A 26,165-nucleotide genomic window follows, 5' to 3' on the forward strand; every position below is an offset into this window, starting at 1 on the left:
TAAATACAGACAGCGATCAGCCTTAAAAATCATTGCAGAGTACTCACTCAAAACTTTCTACATCTACATGGGTTTGGTCTCTAAACTTGAGGAACTGCTCTTTTTTTGTTGTTGTTGTTTATCAAATTCAACATGCATTAAAACAAATATTTGAGTTTAGGTTCTGATTCCAGAGGGAAGCTGTCTTGTAGAAGCCCTGCTGATAGAGACACCCAGCTCTCTGAACATCTCTCAAGGTAAGGGAGCAGCATTGCTGTGTTGTCCCTATCCACTCTAAATTTAAGCAGCCAAAGAGGAAGAATGATCCTCTGAAAATGTGAAATACCCACCAGAGTTTTAGAAAAACTGAATGCTGACCATATTTTTCTTTTGGCTTAACGAAGCTTAACAAGCAAGTCAAGAACACGTTTCTGGCTGTGGCAGTATCTGAGCTACTCAGCCTTCATGAGAGCGAAGCGCACGCCTGGACCAGCCACCCAAGCCCAAATATCTGCGAGGGGAAGCTTGGGTGAAGTTTCACCATTTGCTAATTCTGCAGCTGACCAACAGGCTAACAATCAGCCCCTTTCCTTAGCAGCCAAGGCAAACATCAGGCTGGCCCTTCCCTCCTGTGATTCAGGAAGAGCTCCATGCTAGGAACTGGCAGAAAGGGATTAATAAATACAGGAGGCTGGAGAAGCAAGCCTCACAACAAGTGGCAATGCCTTCTGCTAAGCCAAGCTGGCTGTGGGGCAGGAGACACCTCCTTTGCAGCATCAAGCTCTTTTCGGGTCTGAAGGGAAAGGCAGCTGCAGCCTGTCCTCTTTGTGGCTGGGGACGTGCAAAGGTGGCCAGGCTGAGGGCAGAGCCTGGCTGGGAAACCCAGCCGGCCCTTTTGCTCAGAGCAGGATGGAGATGTCACCTCATCGGGCAGCATCTGCCACACTTGGCCGCAGATGAAAAGAGCACCTTGATGTCTGAGGACATTCATAAACGTCTAATCAAACGCACAGGAAAAATGGAAACCTGCTAACGTGGTATAGAAAGTGAAATGAGTAAGCTGGAAAGCAGAAGATGGAAAAGGCAGGAACATCACCTTTTCCAGCTGGGAGTTAAAATATTCTGCTGCTAAGAACAGTAAGATACAACTTAATTGTCAAAGTATCATCAGTAAGATGATGAAAACTAGCAGCTCCAGCTTGGGAAGGTGGGGAGGAAATACTAAAAATGATTCAGGCAGCAACATCAGTAGACATCAGTCAAAATGAACCACGAGACCTGAAACTTTGACCCCTCACAGAGGCCAAAAAAGAGAGGCACAACCGCCAGCAGCCAGCCTGTGCTGAGCAGGACATCAGGGCAAGAACAGCTTTCTGAATGCTCCTTCCTAACCAACACACTGATAGAGTCAGGGGATGGCCAGGAGGAGCGCAGCCCCCGCTGCCTGCCTTCCCAGCACCACTTGGCCATGCAGGGGAGCAGCCAGACGCAGGGTTTTCCAGCTGGCCATGGGTGAGAGCCCCTCTGCCCTTCCTTCGGGGGCTCCAGGAGCTGCTGCCAGCCTGCCCCGAGGTCCCCGTGGCCAGCGCCGGGCGTCGCGTGGCATGCTTACCTGTGAACATCTTGTAGGGCCTTCCCGCATGGCAAGGGAGATGTCCTGGCTTCGTGCATCCCCTTGCTGGCCCTACTTGGTGCCGACAGGTCACGGTGCCTTTTGTGCTGGCGGCGACCCTGGCAGGAGAGAACTTTTCTTCTCTTCCCTCGCGCCGAGCCACAAGAAGCCGTGAGCGCTCCCAGGCAGAACTCCCTTGGCTCCTCTCCGAAAAACGCTCTCTCAAGCACACGGTTGCTTAGCAATACTCGCCTTCCCCCTGTACGGTTCAAATTGGCAACATCTGTCCCTTCGGCACTCTCCACTCACGCAAGAAACAGTGCGGAGAGCTGTAAGATCTCCAGGCAGGTTGGCCGAAGAGGTTTTGCGTGAGCTGCCGCAGCTGCTTGGGCGCTGTTCTGCTGGTTTATTTCCAGCCTGGATAAAGCGTGCTGCTTCTTCCAGAGAAGAGGCACACAAGGGAAAAAAATGTCTTTTGCATCCGGTGGGACTCACCTATTAAATCAAATACAACAAGTAGCTTTTGCTGTTTGTGTAATTACTTCTGCGTGCTTTGGCTTAGTTTAAAAACAACACAAAAAACCAGCCCGCCGTGTGGATCCCTGTCCACTGGGATCGGGCTCAATTCCTCCTAAGGACGTGCACACGCATCAGGAGAGAGAAAACAAGGGAATCCAGGAGTTGTTTGGGTACTCAGAGGCACAGAAGCTGTGTGCAGCCCTGACCCCTTGCCCTGCTCACCTCTCCTGAAGCTGCCTGAGGAGCGCAGGGCAGGATCCATGCCCCTGGATGGAGCTGCGACAGAGCTGGGGAGCTCAGCCACAAGAGGGGATAAAAACAACGAAAGCAGCGCGAGATCAGAAAGGGATCCACCCGCTCTCATCTCCGAGAGCCTCAGAGGGCCACGGGGAAGATCCAGGTGCAAGGCTCCTTGTTCAAGGGTTGGTGCTCACCCCTCATGACAGTCAGGGCTAGTGGTGGCTGGAGGAGACTGAAAAACCTGTGCCACAAATGCAGCCCTTGCACCTTCCTGGCATGCATCGGGGGGAAAGTGGGTAGGGCAGAAAACAGTGGAGAAACCCAGGGCAAGCTTGGTGAGGCACAGGGGAGAGAAGAAGAGAGCAGAAGGCAGTCTGACATACCCAACCAGCTGCTCATCCTTTTTTTTTTTTGCCTCTTCCATCTTGCTTTAGCAGAGAGTAACATGCTGCCACTGCAAGGATGCGCTGAAGCGTGAAGTTTTCCCTAAGGGTTTCTGAAATATGCCCCAACCACAGCAGCCTGGGTCGCAGAGGATAGATGAAGTCAGCCGTGTCCAAGAGAGAAGAAAAATCTTTTTCCAACCCCGAAAGAATTATTAAATAAATCACAAATTAAAGACACCTTGTCCATAGCTCACAATTAAACATCTTCTAGGTCAGAAACAAGCCAGCTCTCAGCTTTTCATTTTAACAAGCTTACCACCCCAGGCGGAAAGAGCAAGAAAATCATCTGCCAGTGGCTGTCTAACACCGAGTGCACCATGGATGGTCTAAGCAGGGGGATTTTTTTTTTCTTCCAAGAAGCACATTTAAAATAAATCAAGACTTTTTGTACCCCCACACTCAGAGACCTTACAAAACTGCAGGATGATGGAGGCTGGGGCACCAGGCAGAGCAGCAGCTGAGGCCAGCACCGTCACTCCTCCTCCGGGGCAGATCTCTGCCCTGCTTGGGAAGCCAGCTGCTGGGGGCTGCCTTCGCTTTGCAGCCCCTGCCACCAGCGCTGGCTTGCAAGTTGCCTGTCTGGAAGGCTTGGCTGCCATCCGCTGCCAGCCCTCCTCAGGCTTTGTGCATCACCTTTTTCTTTAAAAAAATATATATTTTTTTTATTACTCAGAACATTGGGCAGTCACAATCACAGTAGCAGCTCCTGCTGTACTTACCACAGCGTGTTAACAGCGTGCTTTGAGGAAAGACTTCTCCGTTCCCTTTTGACACCACCTTCTCAGCACTACATCTGAATGTTTCCTTACTCGTGTACTCGCGTTCTGAAAAGCTGTGTGCATTAGTACCCATGGTACAGGTGAAGGTTTGGAGAATTTCTCTTAACCACAATTGCAGGATATGCATTTCACTGCTTAATGCACAGCTGCTGACTTAAAACGGGTTATCACTGAAAAAAAGCAGCTATTCAGATACGCAGCATTTAACGAGCACTACTTTCATGCTGCACAACAAACAATGCTAATTAAAAACGGAAATGCTCTCAAGTTCTTCCTAACTTCAGCTTCTTGGCAAACCCCAGAGGACCATGGGTTTCCAGTTGTTTTTACTTTTTCCCCCCTTTTTTAAGCAGCACTCTTTTATGCAAGGCAAAGGTCTACACGCTGTGTTGGAGTCACAGCTGATTCCATCCAGGGTGGCTGATCACAAGCCCTTCACAGGCAGATCAGCACACTGGCAAACCTCAATTCCCCACCATGGTGGCGATGAATACACCATGCTAGCTCGCTTCAGCACAAGTTTGTCATGGTCTGGAGAGAAAACGAGCACAATTCCCTTGATATTTGGTATTCTGCCTAAGAGCCAAGGCCAGATCTTGGATCCGAGCGAACAAGCAAGGATCTGTGATCTGAAGAGCCTTGCAGCTGGGAATTGGGAGCTGGATGTGACCGGAGTGCACCTTCACCAAGCGTAAGAGGAAGATGAACGAGCACTGCTGATTTATGACCTCTGCAGTCTGGCACACGAGCTTTGAACATCAGCGCCTGGTTCAGCTGCAGTAACAATACAAGATGTCCTTTTGGCTTCTGAACCAAACACCTGCCTCCTTGCCCCGCATAACCTCACCCTCCAGCTCTTCCAGAGCATTCTTTGTACTCAGGACCTTAAGTAAACATTAAAAAAACAGCAGTAAAAACTGTCATTAATGTTTGATCTGCTTGTTTTGCAGTCACGCACCAACAAAAAGACAAATTTACACAATCCTGGTGAAGCAAGGAAGCCCATTTCAAGCCACTTATGACACTTCTGACCACGAAGAGGGCAGCAGGGGAGACACCTAACTAACAACCTGTGGCTTCTCTCCTGGTGTGAAGCAAAAAACAAACACACAAAACCAAGGAGAGTCAAAAAAGGGAAAGGAAATCAATCTTTCCTCTCCCACTCCCCCATTTAATAAATGTTAAGTAAATATACAGTTGGTGGAAAGACGAGAATAGCACCTTAATCCAGGACTAAAACAATACATTTATTTCTAGTCTGCAGGGCTCAACTGTCTGGCCACTTCTGTCAGTGGAAGAGTTCAGTTGCCATGGAAAGAAGTCACTGAACACCTAAAATGGACTTTTTATTCGTCATCTAAATGTCTCACTAGGTATGTAGTCACTACGATATGCTATACCACGCTCACATTTTAACTGGTGACCCTTCAAAGATTTGTGCTGAAGTGAACAGGGCTCAACGACAGCAATCCCACTGGGAAAGCTGAGATCTTTCTGTGTATCTGTGCCTCAAGGATAATGAAGTACTACCAGACAGACTTCACATACCTTTATGTGTTTTTTTATTTTAAGCATTGTTTGTTTGTTAAACTAGTTCCTTCCCAGTTTACTTCCCAGCTTGTAGGTGAAAGAGGCGGGTCCCGTGATGCTTCATCGCAGGAGATAAAGCAGCTACCTGCTAACGTTAATAGAGCTGCGAGGAAAACAAAGCCAAATCTCTTTAGACAATGTGCCCTGAATAAAGCTTTAGGATTTATAAACTCTCTCTCAAACCAGCCTCACTGATTCTGGGCCCTGCTGTCAAGCCAATTCCCTTCCAGGCATCTCCACCTTTGCAAGTGGAGGCAGTAGGAGCGTTTCTGGTAGTGTTGCAGCTCTCCTGAAGAGATGGAAAGAGAGACTGGCTTTAAAAGCATCTCTGTTTAAGAGCTGTGAAGAGGTAAAACTTGGCACATTTAGAGAACGGATATGTTTAAGCTTCACGCATGATGTATTTTTTATTTTTTATTTTATTTATTTATTTTTTTAAAGTCTTCTCACAATAAATTTGGACAGCTGCCTTGAAGAGAAAGGCATAAAGTTTGAAAGCAAAGTTTTTTTATTTGGAAGAGAGGGGAAAGGCTGTTCAGCTTCTGTATATGAACGCACAGTGAGTCACCACAGTTATCTGCTGTGGATTTATTCACTTGACAGCGAATCTGCTCGGCTATTCAGACTGGAAGGCTGAACTCATCCCTGCTGCCACGAGCAGAAGCTGTTGATAATGAATTCACAGCTGCAGGTGACACACGCCTTCAAAATTCAACTAACCACAAACCACGTGGTCAAAGAAATGGCCTTCCTAAGTGATGTCAGGGGAGATCACGGGAAAAACTGTACTCTGCATGTGGCTGTTCAGCACAATTGGGGCTGAAGGGGATAAAGAAGAAGTGTAAAACCAGGCTTCGAGTTGCTGGGAGGAAGGGGGAAGAACAGCAGCGTTTCTCGCTGCCACGCTTCACCAAAATCATACAAGGGCCAACCTCTGGCCGAAGGATCTCCTGATTTGCCTTCCCAAGATCCCACCAGCCCCTAAGACACCTTGCTGTTCCCTGGAAGCAAGGCAGCCCACCGCTCCCCAAGCCACTTATCTCATACTGCACATCCAGCACACGGACTTGTCCAGCTGTGCCATCCTACCCTTTTCCCTCTTCACTCTCCAGGCTTTACATTGAAAAACTGTGTCATTAATCACAAAAAAAAACAACAGCAAAACACACATACACAAAAAAAAAGTAAATCAAAGCTCAAACAGGCAGAAAATGAAGTCACAGGTTTTCTACTAGAGCTTATTGTAGTCATTATTCCAAATGCCCGTGCACAGAAAACAGTCAGCAGAGGTCACAGCCTACCCCACGGGAGGGTTATTCAGCACATTTACTCAAGGGATCATCTATCAACTTCTCAGTTGTCCAACCATATAAATGAAATCAGGGTTTTGGCTTGTGCAGAATCGTTTTCTACATTAGCTTTGATTCCCTTTTTACTATATTCTTACCCTGCCACAGATGGAATAGCACTCCTGCCCCAGCACTGCCACTGCACAGCCCTGGCAGCTGTAGGATTTGGGATAGGCATTTAGAATCAAAGCCACGTGCTTAATGGAAAGTGAGCAGAGAGGTTACATTCAGCAGGCAGCATCGCGGCTAACACTGCCCTGTCTGAGCTCAGATTCAAAGAGACACGTCCACACACACATGATAATACAAAGCATGGGATGTGAAAGAAGGTAAGACAAAAAGAGTAATGGAACCAGAGCTGGGAGAGAGCAGGGAAGTCTCATTTCTGACAAGTAAGAACTCTTTCTCAACAGAAAAGACAACACCAAGACAAAACTCAGGCTTTACAAAGACAGCTTTAAAACCAGAAACGCCCTTTATCTTTGGGGTAACGGGTAATGAAGAATGGGTAGTGAAGAAGCTAAGACCCCGTGCGTTGCTTTACTCCTCCCCCAGGAGTAAAATATCTGGTCGAGCAAATAATGAAACCCAGACCTCGCTGCTCTGTCCTTTTTGAGTTATGACGTGCAATGCCCAATCTACTTGGAAGCAAATGCTGTCTCTCAGCATGAAACTATTTTCACAACTTCTTGACAATGTCATTTTGCCAGCTTCCCCTCATTTTCCACAAGAAATTGCCTACGGCTACTTGCAGCTGATGAAAACATCCCCCAACACTCTTTTTCATGAAAAGCAGACCGCGCCCGTCCTACCCCTTTTTGTTACAAATGCAAAATACAACTTGAAAAGCAGCTCTGCAGGTCTCCTCACCCAGGTACCTTGAGGTCAGCACCGTGGGTTCCTACATGCTGTAACACACAGGCATGGTAAAGCGTCCCAAAACACGTGCAACAATATTGCTCCTGCTCTCAAAGTGCTGCAAAGGGCAGGCTGCAAGCCACTTGATCCTACAGTGTGTCTCAGAACCCCAAGACTTGTCCACCCCCACATCTGACACATCAGATAGGTGGCCTTGGGGTAGGCGCAACCAGATGGAGTACAACGAGGGATCTTGCTGTCTCTAAACAATTACAGCGGAAAGGGGAAGCACCCCCTGGTTAAGAAGTGACTGATTCCGGCCACTCCTTCCCTGAAAGTCTCCCCACAGCCTCATAAACAACATACCCCAGTGACTTCATGGCAGGGCCCAAACGTAGGTGCGAGATGCCTTCTAACGCTGTCAGCAAAGCCAAACCACTCTGACAGCTGCTCTGGGCTTTTTCTCTGAAGCCAAAGCTAGAACAGACTAGTCTAATCCTGCTCAAGTGTGCCAGTCTCTAGCACACACCGCATATAATCTCCAAACATCTGAACTTGCAGAGAAAGCTACACCAAATATCTGTATCCTCAGATGTTTTCCCCTGCTGGCCCGAGTGGCAGCATTACCTTCTGAATCACACACTCCGTGCCCAGCCTTGCTGCAACCTATTGCAATGTCTCAGCCTGGAAAACAGCAATTCATGACAATGACTGCAAGGGCAGAGCACACGATGCCAGATATTACAGAACTTCTGGGCTCTTATCATTGAGACGTCCTCCTCTGTGCTAAGATTTAATTAAACCTTCAAAACGTGCTCAAAAGGGATGTGAAGAAGGAGAAAACAGAATGGTGATGTGTTTTCTGAGGACACTAGGCTAAATTTTTCTGGCAGAAATCTACATCATGTTTCTTCATTGCATTCTTGCCTGACACACTACGGTGAGATCTTGCAGACTGACTTTGGTGAACTCTGGGGTGCTCAGAGTCACTTACCACAGCACCCCAAAAACCTGAGCCTATGGGGTGACCGTAGAAATCACCAGACGATCAGCTGTCCCAATATTCTGCCAGTTTTTGGGGCCTCTACCCACCTGCACAGAGATACAGCGATAGAAAGCAGGCTTTCTAACCACAAAACCGTCAGCGCTGCCAGCGGCCAACAGAACAGCAACTGTTCTTCAGTGACCTGCTCTCCCACGGCTTAAAACACCCCGCCAGCCAAGCCCCCCGACCACTGCACTCACCTCAATGGGCTCAGCAGGGATTTTCAGCTTGGATAACTTGGCTTTGGCGTTGGCCTTCAGATCTGAGATCTTCTCGTACGGTTCTGTATGGTACTCCTCTGGGAGAGGCTTGAGCTCCGGGGACTCTACTGGGGCCTGATCTTGGCCATCCATCGGCCTGACGTAGGCGGTTGGTTTCTGCTGCATTGCACTGGTTTTTGATGGCAAAGGTGGGGGAAAGGTCTGCGAGGAAGGCTGAGTGGTGCCAGCCAAGTTAACGGCTGAGCTGTCCCGACTTTCATTCTCCTGTGAGCCTGCCACTAGGTCCTGAGGTGATTTCGTTTGAGTGTAGGTCGGCCCATGACTTTTGCTGCTGTTCTGAGACCTGGAATTAACATGCTGGCTGGAATGTAGAGGTGACAGGGGCGTCACTGGAGTAGACAAAGGTGACAGCAATGGAGAAAGCTGCAGAAGGGAGGCCTGCAGTTCGGTAGCACGACCCTCACCAACAGCGCGCCTCTCGGTTCTCTTGTGGCGAGAACCTGTGTGACCTTCCTGCCCGCTGTGACCGTGTTCTTGACCTTGGCTCCGGCCGCTGGACAAGCTGTGACTCTTGGCGTGCAAACCTGACGCTGGTTCTGCTCGTGATTGTGCCTTTGGGTAGTGAACGGAGTGGCTTGGAGGGGGGGGAGCTACAACCGGAGGTCCCATGTGTGGATGGCGGCTCGCATGGTGGAATGCAGATGGTGCATGGCTGGTCTTTTCAGGGAAGAACGGGCGATCAGGCTTTCCTTGAGGGATCAGAGGAGCGATGCTTTTTGGTATTCCTATGAGATTCTGATGGCACCTGGCGCTGATAAGCTCCTTGACCTCCTCATAATTGCCCAGCATGTTCTGAATACGGCTTGACAACTCATCCTCTTTGTTAGTCTGAAACAGAAGAACAGAAAGTGGGAAATTTAAAAAGCACAGAAAAAAAACAACCCCAGAGATCGAGCTCGAGAAGAGACACCCTTCAGGATCTGATTTTAACTGCCACGCATCACCACAACTTCAGTTAGGCAAGCTCATTTTGTTTCTGCAGGCAGTCTCTCCTAAGATAATCAGACTGCTCTCAGCAGCTTCCAGGCTACAGGAGGCCCCCGAATGCAGCTGCCCACCCCAAAGGCTGTGCTGCACACTGCCACCTGCAGAGCTTTATGAACACACACTGCTGATTTAAGTGAAGTGGATGGAATGTTACTTTTGTTAATATTGTACTCAAGCCAACCATACTTTGCGCAGAGGCCGTGGCTCTGCTCTGCTGCCCCAACCCTCCTTTCTCCTCGCCCTCCAGACATGGCCCAACTGTTACCTTGTAGGGCTCGGCAAAGAGCGGGGCGTTCTCACTGAACTTGTCTCTCTCCTGCAGAGCCTCCTGATTCCGCCTCTCTCGCTCTCGAATACGCAGCAGGTTTCTGTCCTCATTGTACAAGCTTCAGGAAAGAGAGAATAAAGGGTGGTTAACATTTCACCAGCAGCGCTATCAACAGACATCTCTGCACAGAACCCTTGGTTTTCAGACAGCTGTGTAACACATAGCCATATTTAAAGAGAAGGTCTCAGGAATTTGGAAAATACCAGGCCCAAACCCTTCCTGAGCCACAAACGCACAGTCCTCGCTCCACCAGCCCTACATCCAAACAGCAATAAAGCTGTTTCGTATGCACAGCGGGAAGACTTTATGGAAAACCAGACGCTGTAAGCCAATGCTCCTCTGTGAAACACTACTGCAAAACAAGGAAATCCATTGCTCGAATATTTCTGGACATTTAGAAAGAAAAATAATGCCAGCGTAGCGTGCGGACGCAGGTATTTCAGCTCTCCTTCACCACTGTGCAGCCCACTGCATGCGTGCAGATCCTCTGCTACTAGTTTGGCTCTGAAACGTCCCAGTGAGGAAGGGATGAGCCACGTCTTGCCCACGAGCAATGCCTTCTCAGCTATCACACACACACAGCCACCTACTGAAGGTTTAACTCGCCCTAGAGGAGCCGAGGTTCTGCTCCAAGAGTTAGCCAAGAGGTCTGAGGACCACACAGGGGTATTCCTGACTCTGTGCAAATCTGGAAGAGGATGCTGCCTGGTGGCAAATTTCCATACATGGAACTGCAGCAAGGATGTACTTGTGCCACTGAGGCAGAAAAACACATTCAGGGGTCAGAAGACACACATTTAAAATAGTTTCCAACTTTTGCTAGTGCTGAATGGTTTCCAAACATAGCAAACCAGAAGTTTCCATCTCTTATGCTTCCAATTACTAGGTAAGCCACTTCTGAAAACAATGCAAGAAATTAAAATAATCAAAAGGACCCACAGATCACCGATTTGGTAAATACACTCAACCCGTCTGTTAAAAACAATATGCAAGAGAAACATTTCCGCTGTGCATCTGCTGTCATCTCGCATGTGAAAAATGTCCGATCTCTAAGCACTTTGCTGGTCAGCTGCCCTGTGTGTGCGCGCTGGGAAACCTCTGTCCAGCCAGATGTGAGAGAGAGCAACTGCAGAATAAAAGAATTAGGGCAAATTAGACGAATTCTTGGCTGCATCCACTCCTTGAAACCGTGTGTATGTGAGAGAGTTCTTATATGAGTGCATTTCACATTGACAGTATTTCTCAACATTTCTGTCCCAGTTATCTGGAAAATTTTTCCTGAATGAAACATCATTTTCCAAACATTCCAGGAAGTAAGAAGTGATTCCGTAAATATCCTTTATATAACTCTAAAAAATATTCCCTTCAGAGCAAGCACGAAAAAGCCCTCAAACATCTTTTTAACTGCTAAGAAGTTGGCTGCTAGCACCAAGCAATCCCCTGACACTTCCCTTGTACACAGCTGTGAGATTACAGCCCCATTCCAGGCACGCTGATGCCAACCAGAGGACAAACTTGTTGCAAGATGATTGAGATTTAATGTGGACCAGATCCTCTCCCCCACAGGCCCTGTCCCATTTCCCAGGTGGCTGCAGAAGCCAACAAAAGCGGAGCAGGGTGGCAGCCCTTGGTGGCAGCCCTCACTTCTTTTCCTGTCTCCTTGCCCTACAGTCGTCCCTTTCCCTGAGCAGACTGCACGGCTCCCTTGCAAGCAGCTCTCCTGACCCCTGTGTGGGCTCATTTCCTCCCTCACTGTGACCACGTGCTGGGCTCCAGCTCTGCTCCCAGCCTTGACTTCTGCCCACCAGAGCCAGCACCGAGTCTGTATTAGAGGCTAACAGCAGCATTCAGTTCAGTGCCAGAGATACAACGGGAGCATGCACACAGAGCCAATGCCTCGTGGTGCCCCAAGTCCTCCCCCAGCCGCACAAGTGGCAAGAAACACGAGACAGCCTGCAGCTAAAATTAACTCTTCCTCCTGGCCATCCCAGGAGACAGCATTTGCTACTACAAACAAACCTGGGAGTGTTTACACACAACACAGTTTGCTTACTCTGGTCACATGCCACATACTATTTTTTTTTTTTCATCACACACACCTCTGAGGGAAAGCAGAAGACACACCTTTTGGACATAGTCCCAATACAGGCTGCAAATGACTTCCTAAAACACATTTCTCCACCATTTCCTTTTGCTATCAGTTGTTTGCTATCAGTCAAGTTTTCCCCTGGCCGTGCTTAGGCCGTTGTTTCCATTGCTCCGTGGGCAGGAGGACACGCAAGAAGTTAGCAGACACGAAGGGGATCTACTTTTTGCAATGTGACAAAGAGTAAAAAGAGCAAAGCTCCTTCTCCTCCTTTGTGTTTTTGGATACACATATGCATTTTGGCCTGCACGGCACTGACAACACCTCAGGCTGCCTCAATGCACACCGCAGATACCAAGCGCTTGGTTCTTTGCACTACAACTGCTGCACTAAATACCCATCCTTGGCTTTGTTTGTTTTCTCCCAAGTGCTTATTAAATTACTGACAGTGTTGGCTGAGGTACAATACTCACAGATACTGTGCTAGCTTTCCCCAGCACAGATTTTGCTAATGCAATTGGCAGATTGTTGAGGCACGCTTCAGATCCAGGCCTCCCGCGGGTGAGCTGCTGAGCTGGCATAGCTCTGTGCTGAAGCATGAGATCACAAGGAATGAAAGCAGTTTAAAATACTCGTCTAAACTACACAGAAGGGCAAAAGCAGCAGACAAACCATCTGTCAAATCTCATTTTATCTCCCCAGGTGAGAAATGGTTTGCCTCTTTTGGTGAGGATGGGGAAGATGAAGGCAAGCCTCTTGGAGAATGCTGTCACAACCAAAGGTGTAACTTACCTTCTCCCAGCACTCCTGACCGTCACAACAACCTCAGTTACCTTCAGATATCCCTTTTTTTATGCCTGCCTTGTTGTTTAGCAAGGCTTTCGCAGCAGGACCCAAGAGCTGAGGTCTGACATGGCTCACTCTGGCGGTGCCCCTGCCGCAAGGTGCTCAGGGCTCGCAGAGCCTCCAGCTGATGTGGGGAGCTGGGACCAGGGGAAGGATGTCCACCATGTGAAGGATGTCCACGATGTGGCCTGTGCTCTCTCTGTGCGTGACAAACCCATACAGAATTCAACTCCGTATCAGCAGTTTTTGTTAATGAATACTGGTAAGAAGGGCAGGAGCAGTAACCTAGCCAGATGACCTTTCTTCCAGAAAAAAACACCCAAGATCACACCACTATCACCAGTAAGCCAAGACTGAAAAAGCACCTGGGGTGATCCACAAACATCAGCACAAGTGTGTGTGTATCTTGCTGGCGGGAAGGGCGCTGAGGTTATGAATCGCTTCTCAGCTCAAGCCAACGAGTGGAAATTCTGACCCAGAGGCTTCGCCTTTTGGTCACTTGTCCCAACTTGCGGAGCAGGTGGGTGAGCCAAAGCCCACTGAAATAGGCATAAATATCTTTATTGACTTCAATGGACTGCGTGCTGGGCACCGAGTGAGCATTCTTCAGTCATGCAAAACAGGCCTGACCTTGGGCACAGATGAGCAACGCAGAAGGAAGGAGCGTCGTCACTTGGACGCTACGCAGCAGCTCACAGGGCTCAGCTCCAGCGCCTTTCCAAAAAGGAAAACAAACAACAAACCTGAAAAACTTAAACATTTCGAGTTTGAGCTGCTAGGCGTTAAATGTAAACCAAAGCAGTAGTGCCACGTTAGTGCTCGCACCACAGGACTGCATTTTGAACTCTTTAGCAGCAGCAGTAACCTCACAACTATTAAGTTAAGCAGACGGTGTGTGTGCACATCCATCCAGGAGCAAAAACTGGCAGGAGTGGAGGCAAGAGGAACATCAGTCGGAGATTTTGAGAACACAGAGGGGGGAACGCCCTGGTGGCTGTTTGTATTTGTCCTGCTGGGACAATGCCTGCTGTCGGCAGGGAAGGATCAGGGCTCTGACTTCACGCTGTGCCCTGCCACAAACGTCTCACAAGCTCTCGGCTTAGAGAAGAGAAGCAGAAAACTCGCAGGCAGTTTAACAGCAGCAGTAAGAAAGATCCAAGCCACGTATTATGACCTTGCAAATTGTTTTCTAAAGCACCGCGTCCATGTGGATTACGGATATCCTTCTATTTCTAGGCTGGCAAGCATCCAAACTCAGAGGCATCGAGCTGTTTTCCTCACAGGTCCTGATTACATCCAAACAAAAGGAAAACTCTACAGAGTCCCAGCTTACATCTCCTGCAACTGTAATACTTCCAAAGAGACAGAGCTGTCTCTGCTCTGTGTATCCCAGCGCTGAGCACGAAGCACCTTACGTGCTGCCTGCTGCAGGAGCAGCAGCTGGAACACGTCTCGGGACCTTCTCTTTCCCTGAACCCTCCTTGACCCGCAGCCCGCTTCCCAGCAATAAATTCTTTTTCAAGAGTGTGTGAAGAGCAGAGGAGGAGGGACCGAGGGGGTGGAGGGATGCTGCGTTCCTGCCCTGGAGCCAACAACAGCAGGTCTGAAAGGAGACCAGCGTGCCGGCTCCGGCGGATACAGGCGCTCTCCCACGTATGGGCTGGCGAGCAGGGCTTGGCGGGCTGCCCTATTCCCCCCGGCACTGCATGGCCGGGCAGCTGACCACCCATCCATCACCTCGGGACGTCACCCGCTCCATTTTGTGCTCAAGGAGCCCCATCCACGCTCATCCTCGCTTCCCAAAAGCTATCAGACCGGCTTTCCTTCAGAATTTTCCTTCCACTTCAGAGCACAGAAGCGGACACGCTTTCAAAAGCAGAAAGGGGATAAAAATCTCGTTGTGCAGTTGAAAGAACCTCCCTGAAGTTTGCTGTAAAAGCAAGCCCTTAAGCTAACTGAAGACAGAAGCTAAAACTTTGAGACTGATCTCCCTGACATCGCCATCTTCGCCAGGGTTTCAGATGCTGGCACGTGGCTGTCCAGCCCATGATGCCATTTTCAGAAAATAGACGGCTGCGAAAGGAAAGTCTGTCTCTGCTCCTGACCTGCGTCTTCTCTGCACGAAAACAAAACTAAAATAAAAATCTGCTTTAGTTTTAGTTGCAGTAAGATCTGCTGCTGGCTCCCAGAAGGGATTACTCCAGCAGCAGGGAAGGGGGTGGAGAAAGGCTGAAAGCAAACACAAACAGTGCTCACTTCCTTCTGAACAACCTCTTCCTCCAGAACATTAAAAGGGAACATTTCCTTTTAGCACAACTGCAGGAAATCACAGATTTATTACAGCTATTTTGTCATTAAAACCGATTCTCTTTTATCACGAGAAGCTGCCGATCAACATTTCTCAGGGCTGAGGGACACGTTCCTGCCTCATTTGGGAAGCAGCGCAGATCAGGCTCGGCTCTCGCCTTACAAGGCGGCTGCGAGACAGGCAGATCAAAGCCAGACATTAAAGCTAACAGCAAACACCATCAGATGAGCCTCGTCCCAACCTTTCCTTCCTTTCCCTTGCTGGAAGGGCTGCTTCACGCCACTAAACGCTACTGCACAGAACAGAACGAGCCGATAGAAGCAAGCATATGGCAGAGGCGCAGCAGATGGCCCAGTTAGTCAATTATTTGCTGCATCATCATCACAGACCAGCTTCGGTGCATGCTCTCCAGTTTGGTTAACTTAACCAATTTAAGTTGGCTTTTTCCAGGAAAAAGTCATTTTTACTTAAGTAACGCCAAACATCTCCCCACTGCCTCTCTTGCGGTAATCTGTGGGTTCAAACTCCTACTTGTTTCCTATTGCTGTTGCCAAGTTTAAAAATACATTAATTACTCAGTCCTTAAAAGGTTTCTGCTTCCTTTTGGCATCGGTAGGCCTTGATTCACCCAGCAGCTCCCAGTAGTAAGCCCAAGTGTCTGCTGAGAGGAGCTGAGCCCCTGCAGCGCCTGGTGACTTCAGCAGCAACGGGGAGCTCTCAGCCGCTCCTCACACGGGACAAAACCTTCACAGAATTGGCCCTACAGCCCCAAACACCCACAGCTCAGCTTCCACAGGCACACCACTCACCCTACGAACTGAAACATGTGCTGAGGGCCAGCCTTGCTTAACAGCTGTCTACAGCAGCAGCCTAAAAAACCTGCAAAGACGTGACAATTATTTCATACAGCCTCCACTTTGTCGTCTTCGGTAAGAGCACGTAACTACGCTGTAGTCAGAGCCCCTCAGCAAAGCAAGAGAGGCAGTCTCTCTGCCCAGGATGCCCCAGAAACCGAGTCTCCAAAGAAATCCAGGCTCGTACCCTCTCCCCGGTAGGCTGATGGTAATAGAAGGCTGTCGGGAAAGGCGTTAATTACAAGTTCTGCAGGGAACACGAAAGTTGTCATTCTCCATCTAAATGCAAATATACCAGGAGGGCTTCTGAGAAGGTGTGGATGTGTGAAGAGTAATTACAAGGAGAGCAGCCCAGGCGGCGGAGCAATGATGAATTTAAGGCTTTGTTTGATCTGGAAGTGGCAGGCACAGGAGGAAATGTGAAAAATTTAAATCACCGGGTAGAAGCAATGAAAAATCCTGACCACTTTGTCTCTTAGAGACGGGCGCTCTGTGTACAGCAGCCTCATTCATCAGGCACACGTCTGCAGGATTTCCCCAAGCCAAGTATGTGGTCCGACCACCTTTCAGCCCCGGAGGCACTTCTGTCTCTGCGGGTAAGTTGAGGAAAAGAGAGGAAACTGTGAGCAGGCAAGAGGAGCCTGTGTCTCTTGTCACTTTGTCGACAAGGATCAAAAGACCAGCCTGCTCGGGACACAGACGCGCACACAAATCGCTGGGGTTGCTTTGCAGTGGGCAGAACTTCGCTCTCCTACTGAAGCTGAAGACTTCAGCCTGCCACTGAGGTGGTTACAGCCCAGCAAACCTTAGCACAAGTGCTCCAGAGGCCGTGCTGAATGCTCTCGGAGAGCAGACCAACCTGGGCTAAGTTTCAATGGTGTTCCTAGAGGCACGTGCCTTGCTCTGACAGCACCTCCCATCCTGGCTGGGAGAACCTGCCCCTCGGAGAAATGGCAATCCCTGCTGCTCGGCCAGGGAGGGGACCCTGAGTCACCACCCATCACCCCCACACCGGTCTGAGAAGAGTCCTGGAGAAACTAGCACACCGACAGAGCAGACATTAACCCTGTGCAGGTATTTACATCACGCCTCCCGAGATCAAAGGCTGCTGCGAGTAAATACGAGGCCTTGGCATTATCACCAAACACACGGGGTGGGGTGTAGCCCTTCCGCCAGAACACAAACTCTGGCTCTGCTCAGAAGTTGAGCTCTGAGAGAAAACATTGACTGACGAAGCACAGGGAAAACAGATTTCAAAGACCATCTGTGTAGCGTTGGTTAAGCACCATCCCTCACCACCGTGACTGCAGAATCACCATCAACTTTTCACCCATCACTCTCCATCTTCCTTCTGGACATACCCGGGTGTCACCCTGCAGGATCTCAGGCCCACCCCTGCCAAGTCTCACTTGTTCTCTTCCTGACGGCTCCTCTACGCTGAGGCCAGCTCCTGCCTCAGAAGTTAATTTTTCCATCAGAACAGCCACGCTGCGTGACACTTGCCGCGGCTCTGCACCAACAGCCTCGAGCACTTGCCTTCACGCCACGATCTCCAAATGCCTCCACACGACAGAGCAAACATCAGCAGCATTTCGTTTTCCTTCTGAACACCCACGGGTCCACCAGCGATGAACAAGATGTGCTCGAGGACACGAGCACATCCCACCTTTCCACTGACAGAACCGACAGTCTTAAGAGCCTTGGGAATTGCTGGGTGCAGGCCTGCTGTAGTAACTCACCACTCTGCTTATCCTACACTGCTTTAGTATATCCAAATCTTTTGGGATTGCTTAAGAATGACGCAGTTTCTGGCTTTCAATGCACAAGCAGGAAAAAAGAGTCATTCCTAAAACAAGCTTCTTCAATTACTACGGAGCATTTACTTGGTGGATAGCTTTAAGCCCTTCATTTCCTCTCCTGTCTCTCCTCACACCCTGAGAAGCATGCAACAGCTTCTCCGATAAAAAGCTATGCCCCACTAGCAAGCTCTCCCTGGTTAGGAACAACAGACTATCAGCAGCTATGGAATTTATGCCTGTGAATCACCCTTGCTACAAAAATGGCTATTCCTTTTTAGCTTTCTCTTTATGTTTTTACCTACCAAGCGCCATGCAGGCTAGGAGAGTAACCTTCCCAGCACATATACCTGCCAAGTGCTTCCCTGCCTCGCTGATGCAGCAGAGCTCCCCATCTAAGAACTGGGACATATTTGTAGATCAAAGCCCAGACGTCCACCAAATAGAGGATAAGAGAAAAAAAAAAAAGTCATTACAAAACCCTCAGCAAATGTCATGCACTTCTCTGTAGAACTAATGCAAAAATGACATGAGGGAAAAATAAGGAAATAAGAAGAAAAACACAGGGAGAAATAAATCTTCAAAAATTTTTTCTTCAGTTGTCTTATTTTTTCCCAGTGATTTTTTTCGTGTTACATCTTGAGATCTTGAGAAACCTGACCAAAAAAATAAACTGTCAATGTGCAAGGGCTGATGGGGGCCGGTCTTGTTCCTCAAGACAAAGCATTACAACACAACCTTGATGCGAAGCAGCTTGAGGAGGAAGCGACCTATTACACCAAGGAAAGTGTGTGCTTAACTCACCACAGACGTATGACAGCACACCAGGGGCGCAGAAAGGCTGCTGTCACAGTACACGGCCTTCTGAAAAAGCAATCTGTTTTCCAATGTATGCAACTTAAACGTGCCACCCAAAGCCTGAAAGTGTTTTACCTATGGCAGTGAAGAGAAATCCTCCTGCAGCTTTTACGCCAGCTGTTCCATGTGCAAACCCACCCTGGACACAAGAGCAGGATCTGTGTTTACCCCCATTTCCCATTTTCAGGATTTAACAGCCAAAGGTGGTCATACAGTCTCCCATCAACAAAATCCACCTTATGTCTGCCAGAGGTTGAGCGCAGGCACAGCAGCAGTAGGGTAACAAAGCACTGTGTGCAGCCACTGGGCAGGAGCTGTTTCAGAGGCACTTACCCTGGCCCTACAGCACCAGGAGCTTGCTGCAAGGGAGTTTTCCACTCAAGGGGAAATGGGGGAAAAGCACTTTGCAGCTGGCACACGCTAGGGATGCGTACAGGAGATCAGATGTGGCTGTGTCAGGGTGGCACAGCGGCCATTTGCTTGGAGAAAGACAAGGTCAGGCAGTAGGACACAGAACAGGACCTACAGGACACGCTGAAGGCTCCTCCACCAGGGCTGCGGTACCTGGATCACCTCCCACTGCTCAGGAACTGACTCAGCTGCAGCATCACCCACTCCCAGGGTGTTTCTCCCTCTTGATTAGCTGCATCCCACTCATAATGAAAACAATTAAGTCAGCCCAAGAGACACAAATAAACCCGGATCAAGTGTTAGCTTACAAACCGCAGCTTCTGAAAACCACGAGACTGAAGTGAAGTACGTGGAGGAACGCCGAAACACAAGTCAGCCCAAGCACGGCAAGATCCTCCAGCACTGCAATCCAACACGCACCGCCGCAGCCGGGCCACGATCTCTGTGCCAAATCTTGCTGTTACGGCTCTGCAAGTCAGTTATAGGAGCAGAGGAATGCAGCGGCTACCACGTGGCAAGCAGCAAGCCTCTTCGGCAGGGACGGGCTCTTGCCGCGTGCGAACTGCATGAAATCTTCTCTCAGCATAGCCACCTGCCTCGGTATTGCTGCTCTCAACAGAAAGGCAGCAGCTCTGGGGAACTGCTCTAGGCTTGCCTGGGAAGAGAAATAAAACCTCCATTCTGTGCCATTTACGTGGGAACTATCCTGCCTGTCGATTTTCATTGAAATCCTGTGTGAAGTAGCACTTCTTGTCCTGTACAATCAATTCATTGGTGACATGCTTACAGACAGCAAGAGAACAAGGCATTTGCAGCAGAGAACTACCAAGAGAGGAACAAAATCATGAAATCAGGCTTCTGTTCCCTTACAACAGGCTCCAGAAGTCTTTCACAGGCAGATCTGAGATCATAATCTCAGATTTGGGAATTGGAGAATTGTAAGAACTGTAGGGGTTGGAAGGGACCTCAAGAGATCATTGAGATCATTGGGTCCAAACCTCCAAATTTCATTCATTTGTTCACACAATCACAAGATTTTGATTCCCACACACCCGTTTTCATTTTACTGATTGTAAGAAAGGAACTGTGATTACTTGGAATTACTTTTTTCTTCACACCAACTGTCCTAGCATCGTGTTCCTGACCTCACACAGAAGTACTTGGTAAAGCAAAGCCCAGTGGTCCCCCAGCACACTTGCTCTTTCCTAGAGGGCCCCACAAAAATGGGGAGCCTTTCAACAACTGTTGTGGTAAAAAGCTCTGAAAAAAAAAAAAAAAAGTAGGTTACAAAAAAAATCCAGATATCAACATATCAGAAAAAAAAAAAAAGTTTAATTATCCACCTGAAATGGCTCTGAACAGCAAATCAAGGATTCATGTCTTGCAATCTATTATTCTACCTCAGTTCATCCAGCAATGCTTATCGCAGGTGCAAGAAGTCAAATGCAATACATTTTCTACTTTAAGGCTACATTAAAATTATTCAAGCAGATGTGCTCTTTGTTCACTAATTTTATGGAACTAGCTCCTTAAATCCTCTTAGAAAAAAAAAAAAAAAAGCACAAAACATTGCTCTCCACTGCACCAAAGAAGTCTAACAAGATATATGTTGTTGGGTGAAAAACCCAAACCCTGCAATGTTTACTGAGCAGCTGCTTTGTGCATCTGCCTTTTAAATCTCTTGTTGAACAGCATCCTCACCCTACAGCCACCGCCTCTGCACGTCCAGCTGAGTGAGCACGCTGCTGGGTTTCTGCAGAGCCGGCCACCAGCTGACCTTGTGCAGGCTGCACCAAGCAGCTCCTGAGTCCAGCAGGACCCGAGTGCTACGCGGTCCGTCCACGGGTGCCCCATCACGGCCACGCTGCCAGCCAGTGCCCCCGTCCTCATTTCACGTGTCATTTCCAACGACACCTCATTTCAGTGTCAGCTGCGCTGCCTGCAGGCCACCGGGTTTGACACGAGCAAAATCAAGGAGTATTAAAGGCTTAAATTCTTCCAACCTTCCATAGAAACGGGCAGCAAACAACTCATGCAACAAATGACAAGGTTTCCTACTCCCCGGAGTTTTCCCTTTATATAACAGCACGTACCGAGTAACAGGTTGAACAAGTCTTATCTGCATAGCAAGGACTAAGTAGGAACGGAAAGAGATTAGCACTGTTTGCAGAAGAAGCCTGCTTATATGCTCAAAAGCCTATTTAAAAAAATCTTTCCTGCAGCCTCTGCCAGGTCCCAGGTATTCCACAAGTATTTCCTAATTTTTCCATCCACACTCCGAACCGTCTGCACATTTTCCCATGGTTTGTCGCTTTTGTTTGATTTTATTAAGAGGTTTCCAACCGCATTGGAGCCATCCCTCTGATGTCTCTCTAACAAAGCGGCTCATTGTCATGCAGAAGGGCTTGGAAAGCATTCAGACCATGCAAGGGCAATAATCCGTGACAGGGCGCATTAGGCAGGTACTGAAGCATGCCTAATGCACGTTGCAAAGCATATGCCCCTCCAAAACACACGCCGAGGTGCTTCGCCTTTCCTTGCTGCTGCTTGCTACAAATACGTGCCTGCAGTGCTCTTTGCAGGGGCTGCAACCAGCAGCAACTTGGGCAGACACGTGTGCGCTTCCTGGAGAGCGCAGCCGCAGCACGGGATGTCCCCAGTGTGCAAGGAAAGGTTTGGGCAACCGAGGGGCTCCTGCCAGCACGTGGAGCCAGCACGGGGATCACCCACGGTACGTGGTGGAAAAGGCAGTGCTGGCAGGAGCCAGCAAGGCCGCTTCCGAAATGTTTACCCTGTTTGTGGACTCGCTGATAACCCCGCTCTGCTCTGGAGGGCACGCAGCTGTACAACCAACGCGCTGCCACACCACCACGGAGCCGCCCTGCTTTTGCCTGCTGCTGCTGAACCTAGGCGAGATACCCCAAAGAGTGACACGGCATCTGTAAGGCCTGATGGGCCTCGGGAGGCTTACGGCGGTCCCCAGAAATCCTAAAGCCAACGTGCCTGCAAACACCTCCCCTCCCATGCGCTGCTTTTTGTGCACCACGCAGCAGCCAAAGCCGTGATTTTTGCAGGGAGGCTGAGGGACAATGCATTTTCCAGCTGAAATGGCAAACTGCTGCACAGCAGGAGTCATCTGCCAGCAACTGGGCGATCTGCTGATGAATACTTTTTTGGGGTTGCCTCAGGACAGCGCAGGCATGTGTATCTTGCCACTATTAATTAATTGCTCTTTGTGTATTTATCCCCGTAGAGTTTAGGTGTCCCACACAGCAACTACATCAAACGAGGCAACTTTTGCCTCCAAAAGCACTTCTATCGGCCGTTTATTTGCAACGCTTAGCTTGATGCTCGGACTGGCAATAAATTATCCTTCTTAAGTGTTCAGCCTATTTCATTTAATATTCTTCCTTCCCCAGCGCCCCCCTGCGAGTACAGTAACCACGGGGGGTGGATCGGCATCGACAGCACTGCAATTAAGAGATTACTCTGTGAGGTTTTGTATTTCTGCCTGGTTTCGTGTTCCCGTTAAAAGCACTTGGTTAAACAACTGAGCAACTGAAGGCAACGTAACCGCGGGAGCCTTGCCAGCAGGTGCCCGGTGAAGCAGCCCCAGAAGGGCAGGCAGCGCCCGTGTGGGAACAGAGACAGGTTCCCAAAATCAGGGAGAGAACAGCGAGAACCTGGGTCAGAGCCAAGAGCCGCTGGCTGGACACCCACAGGCAGGACAGGAGGGTTTCCGTGCAGACACAGCAGCTTTGGTCGTGACGAGAAAGAAACTGCAGGTTACTGCTGGAAGCTCCCACTTTGTCACCTGCAAAACTTCAGCCCTGAGACAGCATCGATACCATGAAGCCACCACCAAGTACCATGGCTGTGACCCACGAGAAAGATGCTCTTCCTCCTGCTCAGCTTGGCAGGAAGCTCCCGGAGCGAGCAGGCAGATCAGCTGCAGTGCAAACCAGAGAGCAAGCTGAACAAAAATAGGCCTATCTCAGCCATCACAACATATGGTCACATCACACCAACTTTGCTTGCCTTTTTCAAGGAAAGCAAAACCTGCCAGCCAACTGGTAAAAGGCAACTAGTCAACATCCTTGTTAATTACGTTACAGCTCTTCTATTGTATTGGCTTCAATGCCCTCTCCGTCACTCTGTTTCCAGTTTGAACTCTCCAAGGGACTGGGATCTTTCCAAACCCATTCTGAACTGCCATCCTTCTGCCTGCAGAAACCACCACTCTCAAAGGAAGTCACATCTGCTCTGATGACAGCGGTGATTTCATGCCAAACCTGCAACCAGGGCTGGCAAATTACACCAAGGTGCCGTAGGATCTCGCAGGAGAGGCTCCATGAGGCACACGCAGCCTTCTGTCCGTTCAGGACTTCTTCCAGGGGCAGGTCTCCTCTCTGAAGAAACCTCTGGAGCCTCTGCCCATTCACTGATTTTCACAGCAGCAGCCCATGGCCTCTTCCAGTCCCCATCCTCTATGGCATGGAGGCAAGAGGCAGCTTCAAAAGGAGAAGTGAATCAACACCGCCTCTCCCTGGGGTTCCTCGTCCTCAGACCTCCCACGTGCCTCTTCTAGCCAGGCTTATTCATCGCCCTGAGCAGGAGGCTTTTTGCTCTCCCAGGGTCTCAGCAGATGCCCTGCATTAAGCACCACGTCAAATTTCCAAAGAAGATTTTAAACCCTTCTGCGTATGCTGCCAGGGATTCTTCCTCATCCCCAGCTTGTGCTTTGCCTCTTTTTTTTTTTTTTCTTTCTTTTTTTTTTTTTTTAAAGGGAACAGAATTTTCCTAAATCCCCCACACATACATGTTACTCAGTGGTTCGGTTGTTACAGTTACCAAACACACCACCAGAAACACACAAAGGTTTTTGTACAACAGCTGCGGTATGTTAAGTATTTCTGGAAGCACCTGAAAAAATGGGCAGGAGGAAGGAACAGAATCACTACTGCTTCTTTTGCCTGTTCTACCTAAAACCTTGCTTTTATCCAACCTCACCTCAGAAAAACTACTGGAATCCTTTCTGGCCGGTAGTTTGCTCTAAAACACCTTTTTTTTTTTTTTTTTTTTCCCCCAACTTAACACTTCTTTGCTTTATAAAATGCCATTTGCAGGAACCAACACAACAGAAGAACAGGAACAGAGGAAACGGTGAGACTAAATGCCTTCCCCTCTCCCACATCACTTCTCTGTCACGCACACAGAGAAGTCACTCCTCGGCTTAAAGCTGTGAATCAGGAGCCCTTTCTGAGCACCTGCTCACACAGATGCAGACACAATAAACATCCTCCACATTTCACTGTCTAGCTCCAGGTCAAAAAGTGCTGTTGTGCATACGCTCCAGTGGGGCTCTTCACCGGAATGCTTTCTGGAACTGGACTCGAGAGCTGAAAGGCAACGAGGAAATCAGATCCTGATCGTAAAAGGAGGCGATTGCCTTACGCACACAGGCTAAGCTTTTCATAAGAAGGGTTCAGCTCAGCTGGCCACGAGCTGGACCTGAGCACGAGTGACAGCGCTGGAATTTGGAGCAGAAGCCGTGCGCTGCTTCCATCCAGAGGCTGCTGCGTGCTGGGAAGACGTGAGCTGCTTGTCCTTGCTCACCGAGGGGCAAGAGAAGAAAAAGGGGTGAAAGAACCATTCAAGGACTTTCTAAGAAAAGTGCATGACTGAACTGAAGACCTTTTAAAAGCACCGTCTTAACCCCAGTGACTGCTGCCGGTGTCTCAGCCCTCCGAGCCTGTTTCACATGTGCTGAGGGACTCCGCTAGAGGAAGGAAAGGAGCACTGAACAAACCTAAACAAATCATTATTTGCTTGGCAGATTACTATGCATAAATGGCCTTTAAAGTTGTTGCACTCAAGTAAACGTAGCTTATATCAATTATCATCTGTAAATTTCCTTTGTTAAGCTGAGAGCGGAGTGGATGGCACATTTTCAAAGGAAGCCATTTTAAAAAAAAGGAAACCATTACCTCGGTATTTAATACATGCAGAAAGGAACAGGCACATGAAGACATTATTCTCCTGATATTTCCCCCACCCAGAAGTTGTTTATTTCTTCATCTGGCCCATGATCGACATCTCTCACCCACCAAGGTCACAGCAGGAAAGGAAAGGACCAGAGGAAGACATGAAACGGTGGATGGCACAGAAACCCCTCAAAAGGGAAGCAAAAGATAGGCTCAGGGCACAGAAAGAAGAGAGACCTCTTCACAACACCATTTCTATCTGACTTATTCAAGGGGTGGGGAAGCATGTTACATTACTTTTGAGTTTTATGTTTGCAGTCGCTGAAAATGACTTTTTCTCCCCTTTGCCCCTGTTCTGGCTAGCACAAGTAATTGTTGCCAAAATCTGAAAGCCCCAAGAACCAGCACTCTTAGGAGAGCTGGGCGGGCACAGGGCCACGTGCACCATCCTCACCTGAAACACCAAGTGATCCGTGCGCGTTGCCACCAAGAGAAGTACAGCACAGAGACAAATCCAGCTCTTAGGGCAAGGACTGAGACATAAGGTACAGTCTGTGAAAGGTCTGAATGTCAAATTACTGTTCATTAGAGTCAAGAAACAATCCAGATCGTGTCTGGCTTTGCATGCATTGCAGGATAGGTTTGTTTTGGTTTTGTTTGTTTTAATAAAATAGCACTTGGGAACATATTTTAATCAATTGCTAAGCTTCCACAATAAATTCACATAGTGGAACAACGTCAACACACACCAATACAGCTGCCAACAACCAGCCTGAGGTGGGTTTGGTTGCAATTATCGGATTATGTGGCAATTACACTCTGTTTGCATTTATTTAAAAAATCACAGAAGGAAGGTTCTGGCTGCGAAAAGCAGTGCTAGACTGTATCAGATGTCTGAGCTGTACGGGAAAGAACAGCAACGGGCTCCCTGCCCATCCATTCCGCACGTCCCTCCAAAACCCTATGAGAAAGGGATGTGTAGTTTGGGAAACCCACCTACCACAGGGCC

General features: G+C 48.8%; 1 protein-coding gene across 5 annotated transcripts in view; it reads right to left on the reverse strand.

Moving 5' to 3' along the window:
- Nucleotides 1-26,165, reverse strand: part of AFF1 (ALF transcription elongation factor 1) — an 85,642-nt gene that overhangs the window by 34,128 nt on the left and 25,349 nt on the right. For 3 of the 5 annotated variants that reach the window (XM_084517390.1, XM_084517388.1, XM_084517387.1), the window contains exons 1-3: nucleotides 20,950-21,077; nucleotides 9,951-10,071; nucleotides 8,618-9,526 (exon numbers count right to left, since the gene is read on the reverse strand). In XM_084517390.1, coding sequence (XP_084373516.1) covers nucleotides 8,618-9,526; nucleotides 9,951-10,071; nucleotides 20,950-21,074 — 1,155 coding nt within the window. In that variant the 5' untranslated portion in view covers nucleotides 21,075-21,077. Of the gene's footprint in view, nucleotides 1-8,617; nucleotides 9,527-9,950; nucleotides 10,072-20,949; nucleotides 21,078-26,165 lie in introns of those variants that run through there. The other 2 variants (XM_084517389.1, XM_084517391.1) reach the window with 1 other exon arrangement.

The sequence above is a fragment of the Aythya ferina genome, assembly GCF_964211825.1.
Source record: "Aythya ferina genome assembly, chromosome: 4".
Classification (NCBI taxonomy): Eukaryota; Metazoa; Chordata; class Aves; order Anseriformes; family Anatidae; genus Aythya; species Aythya ferina.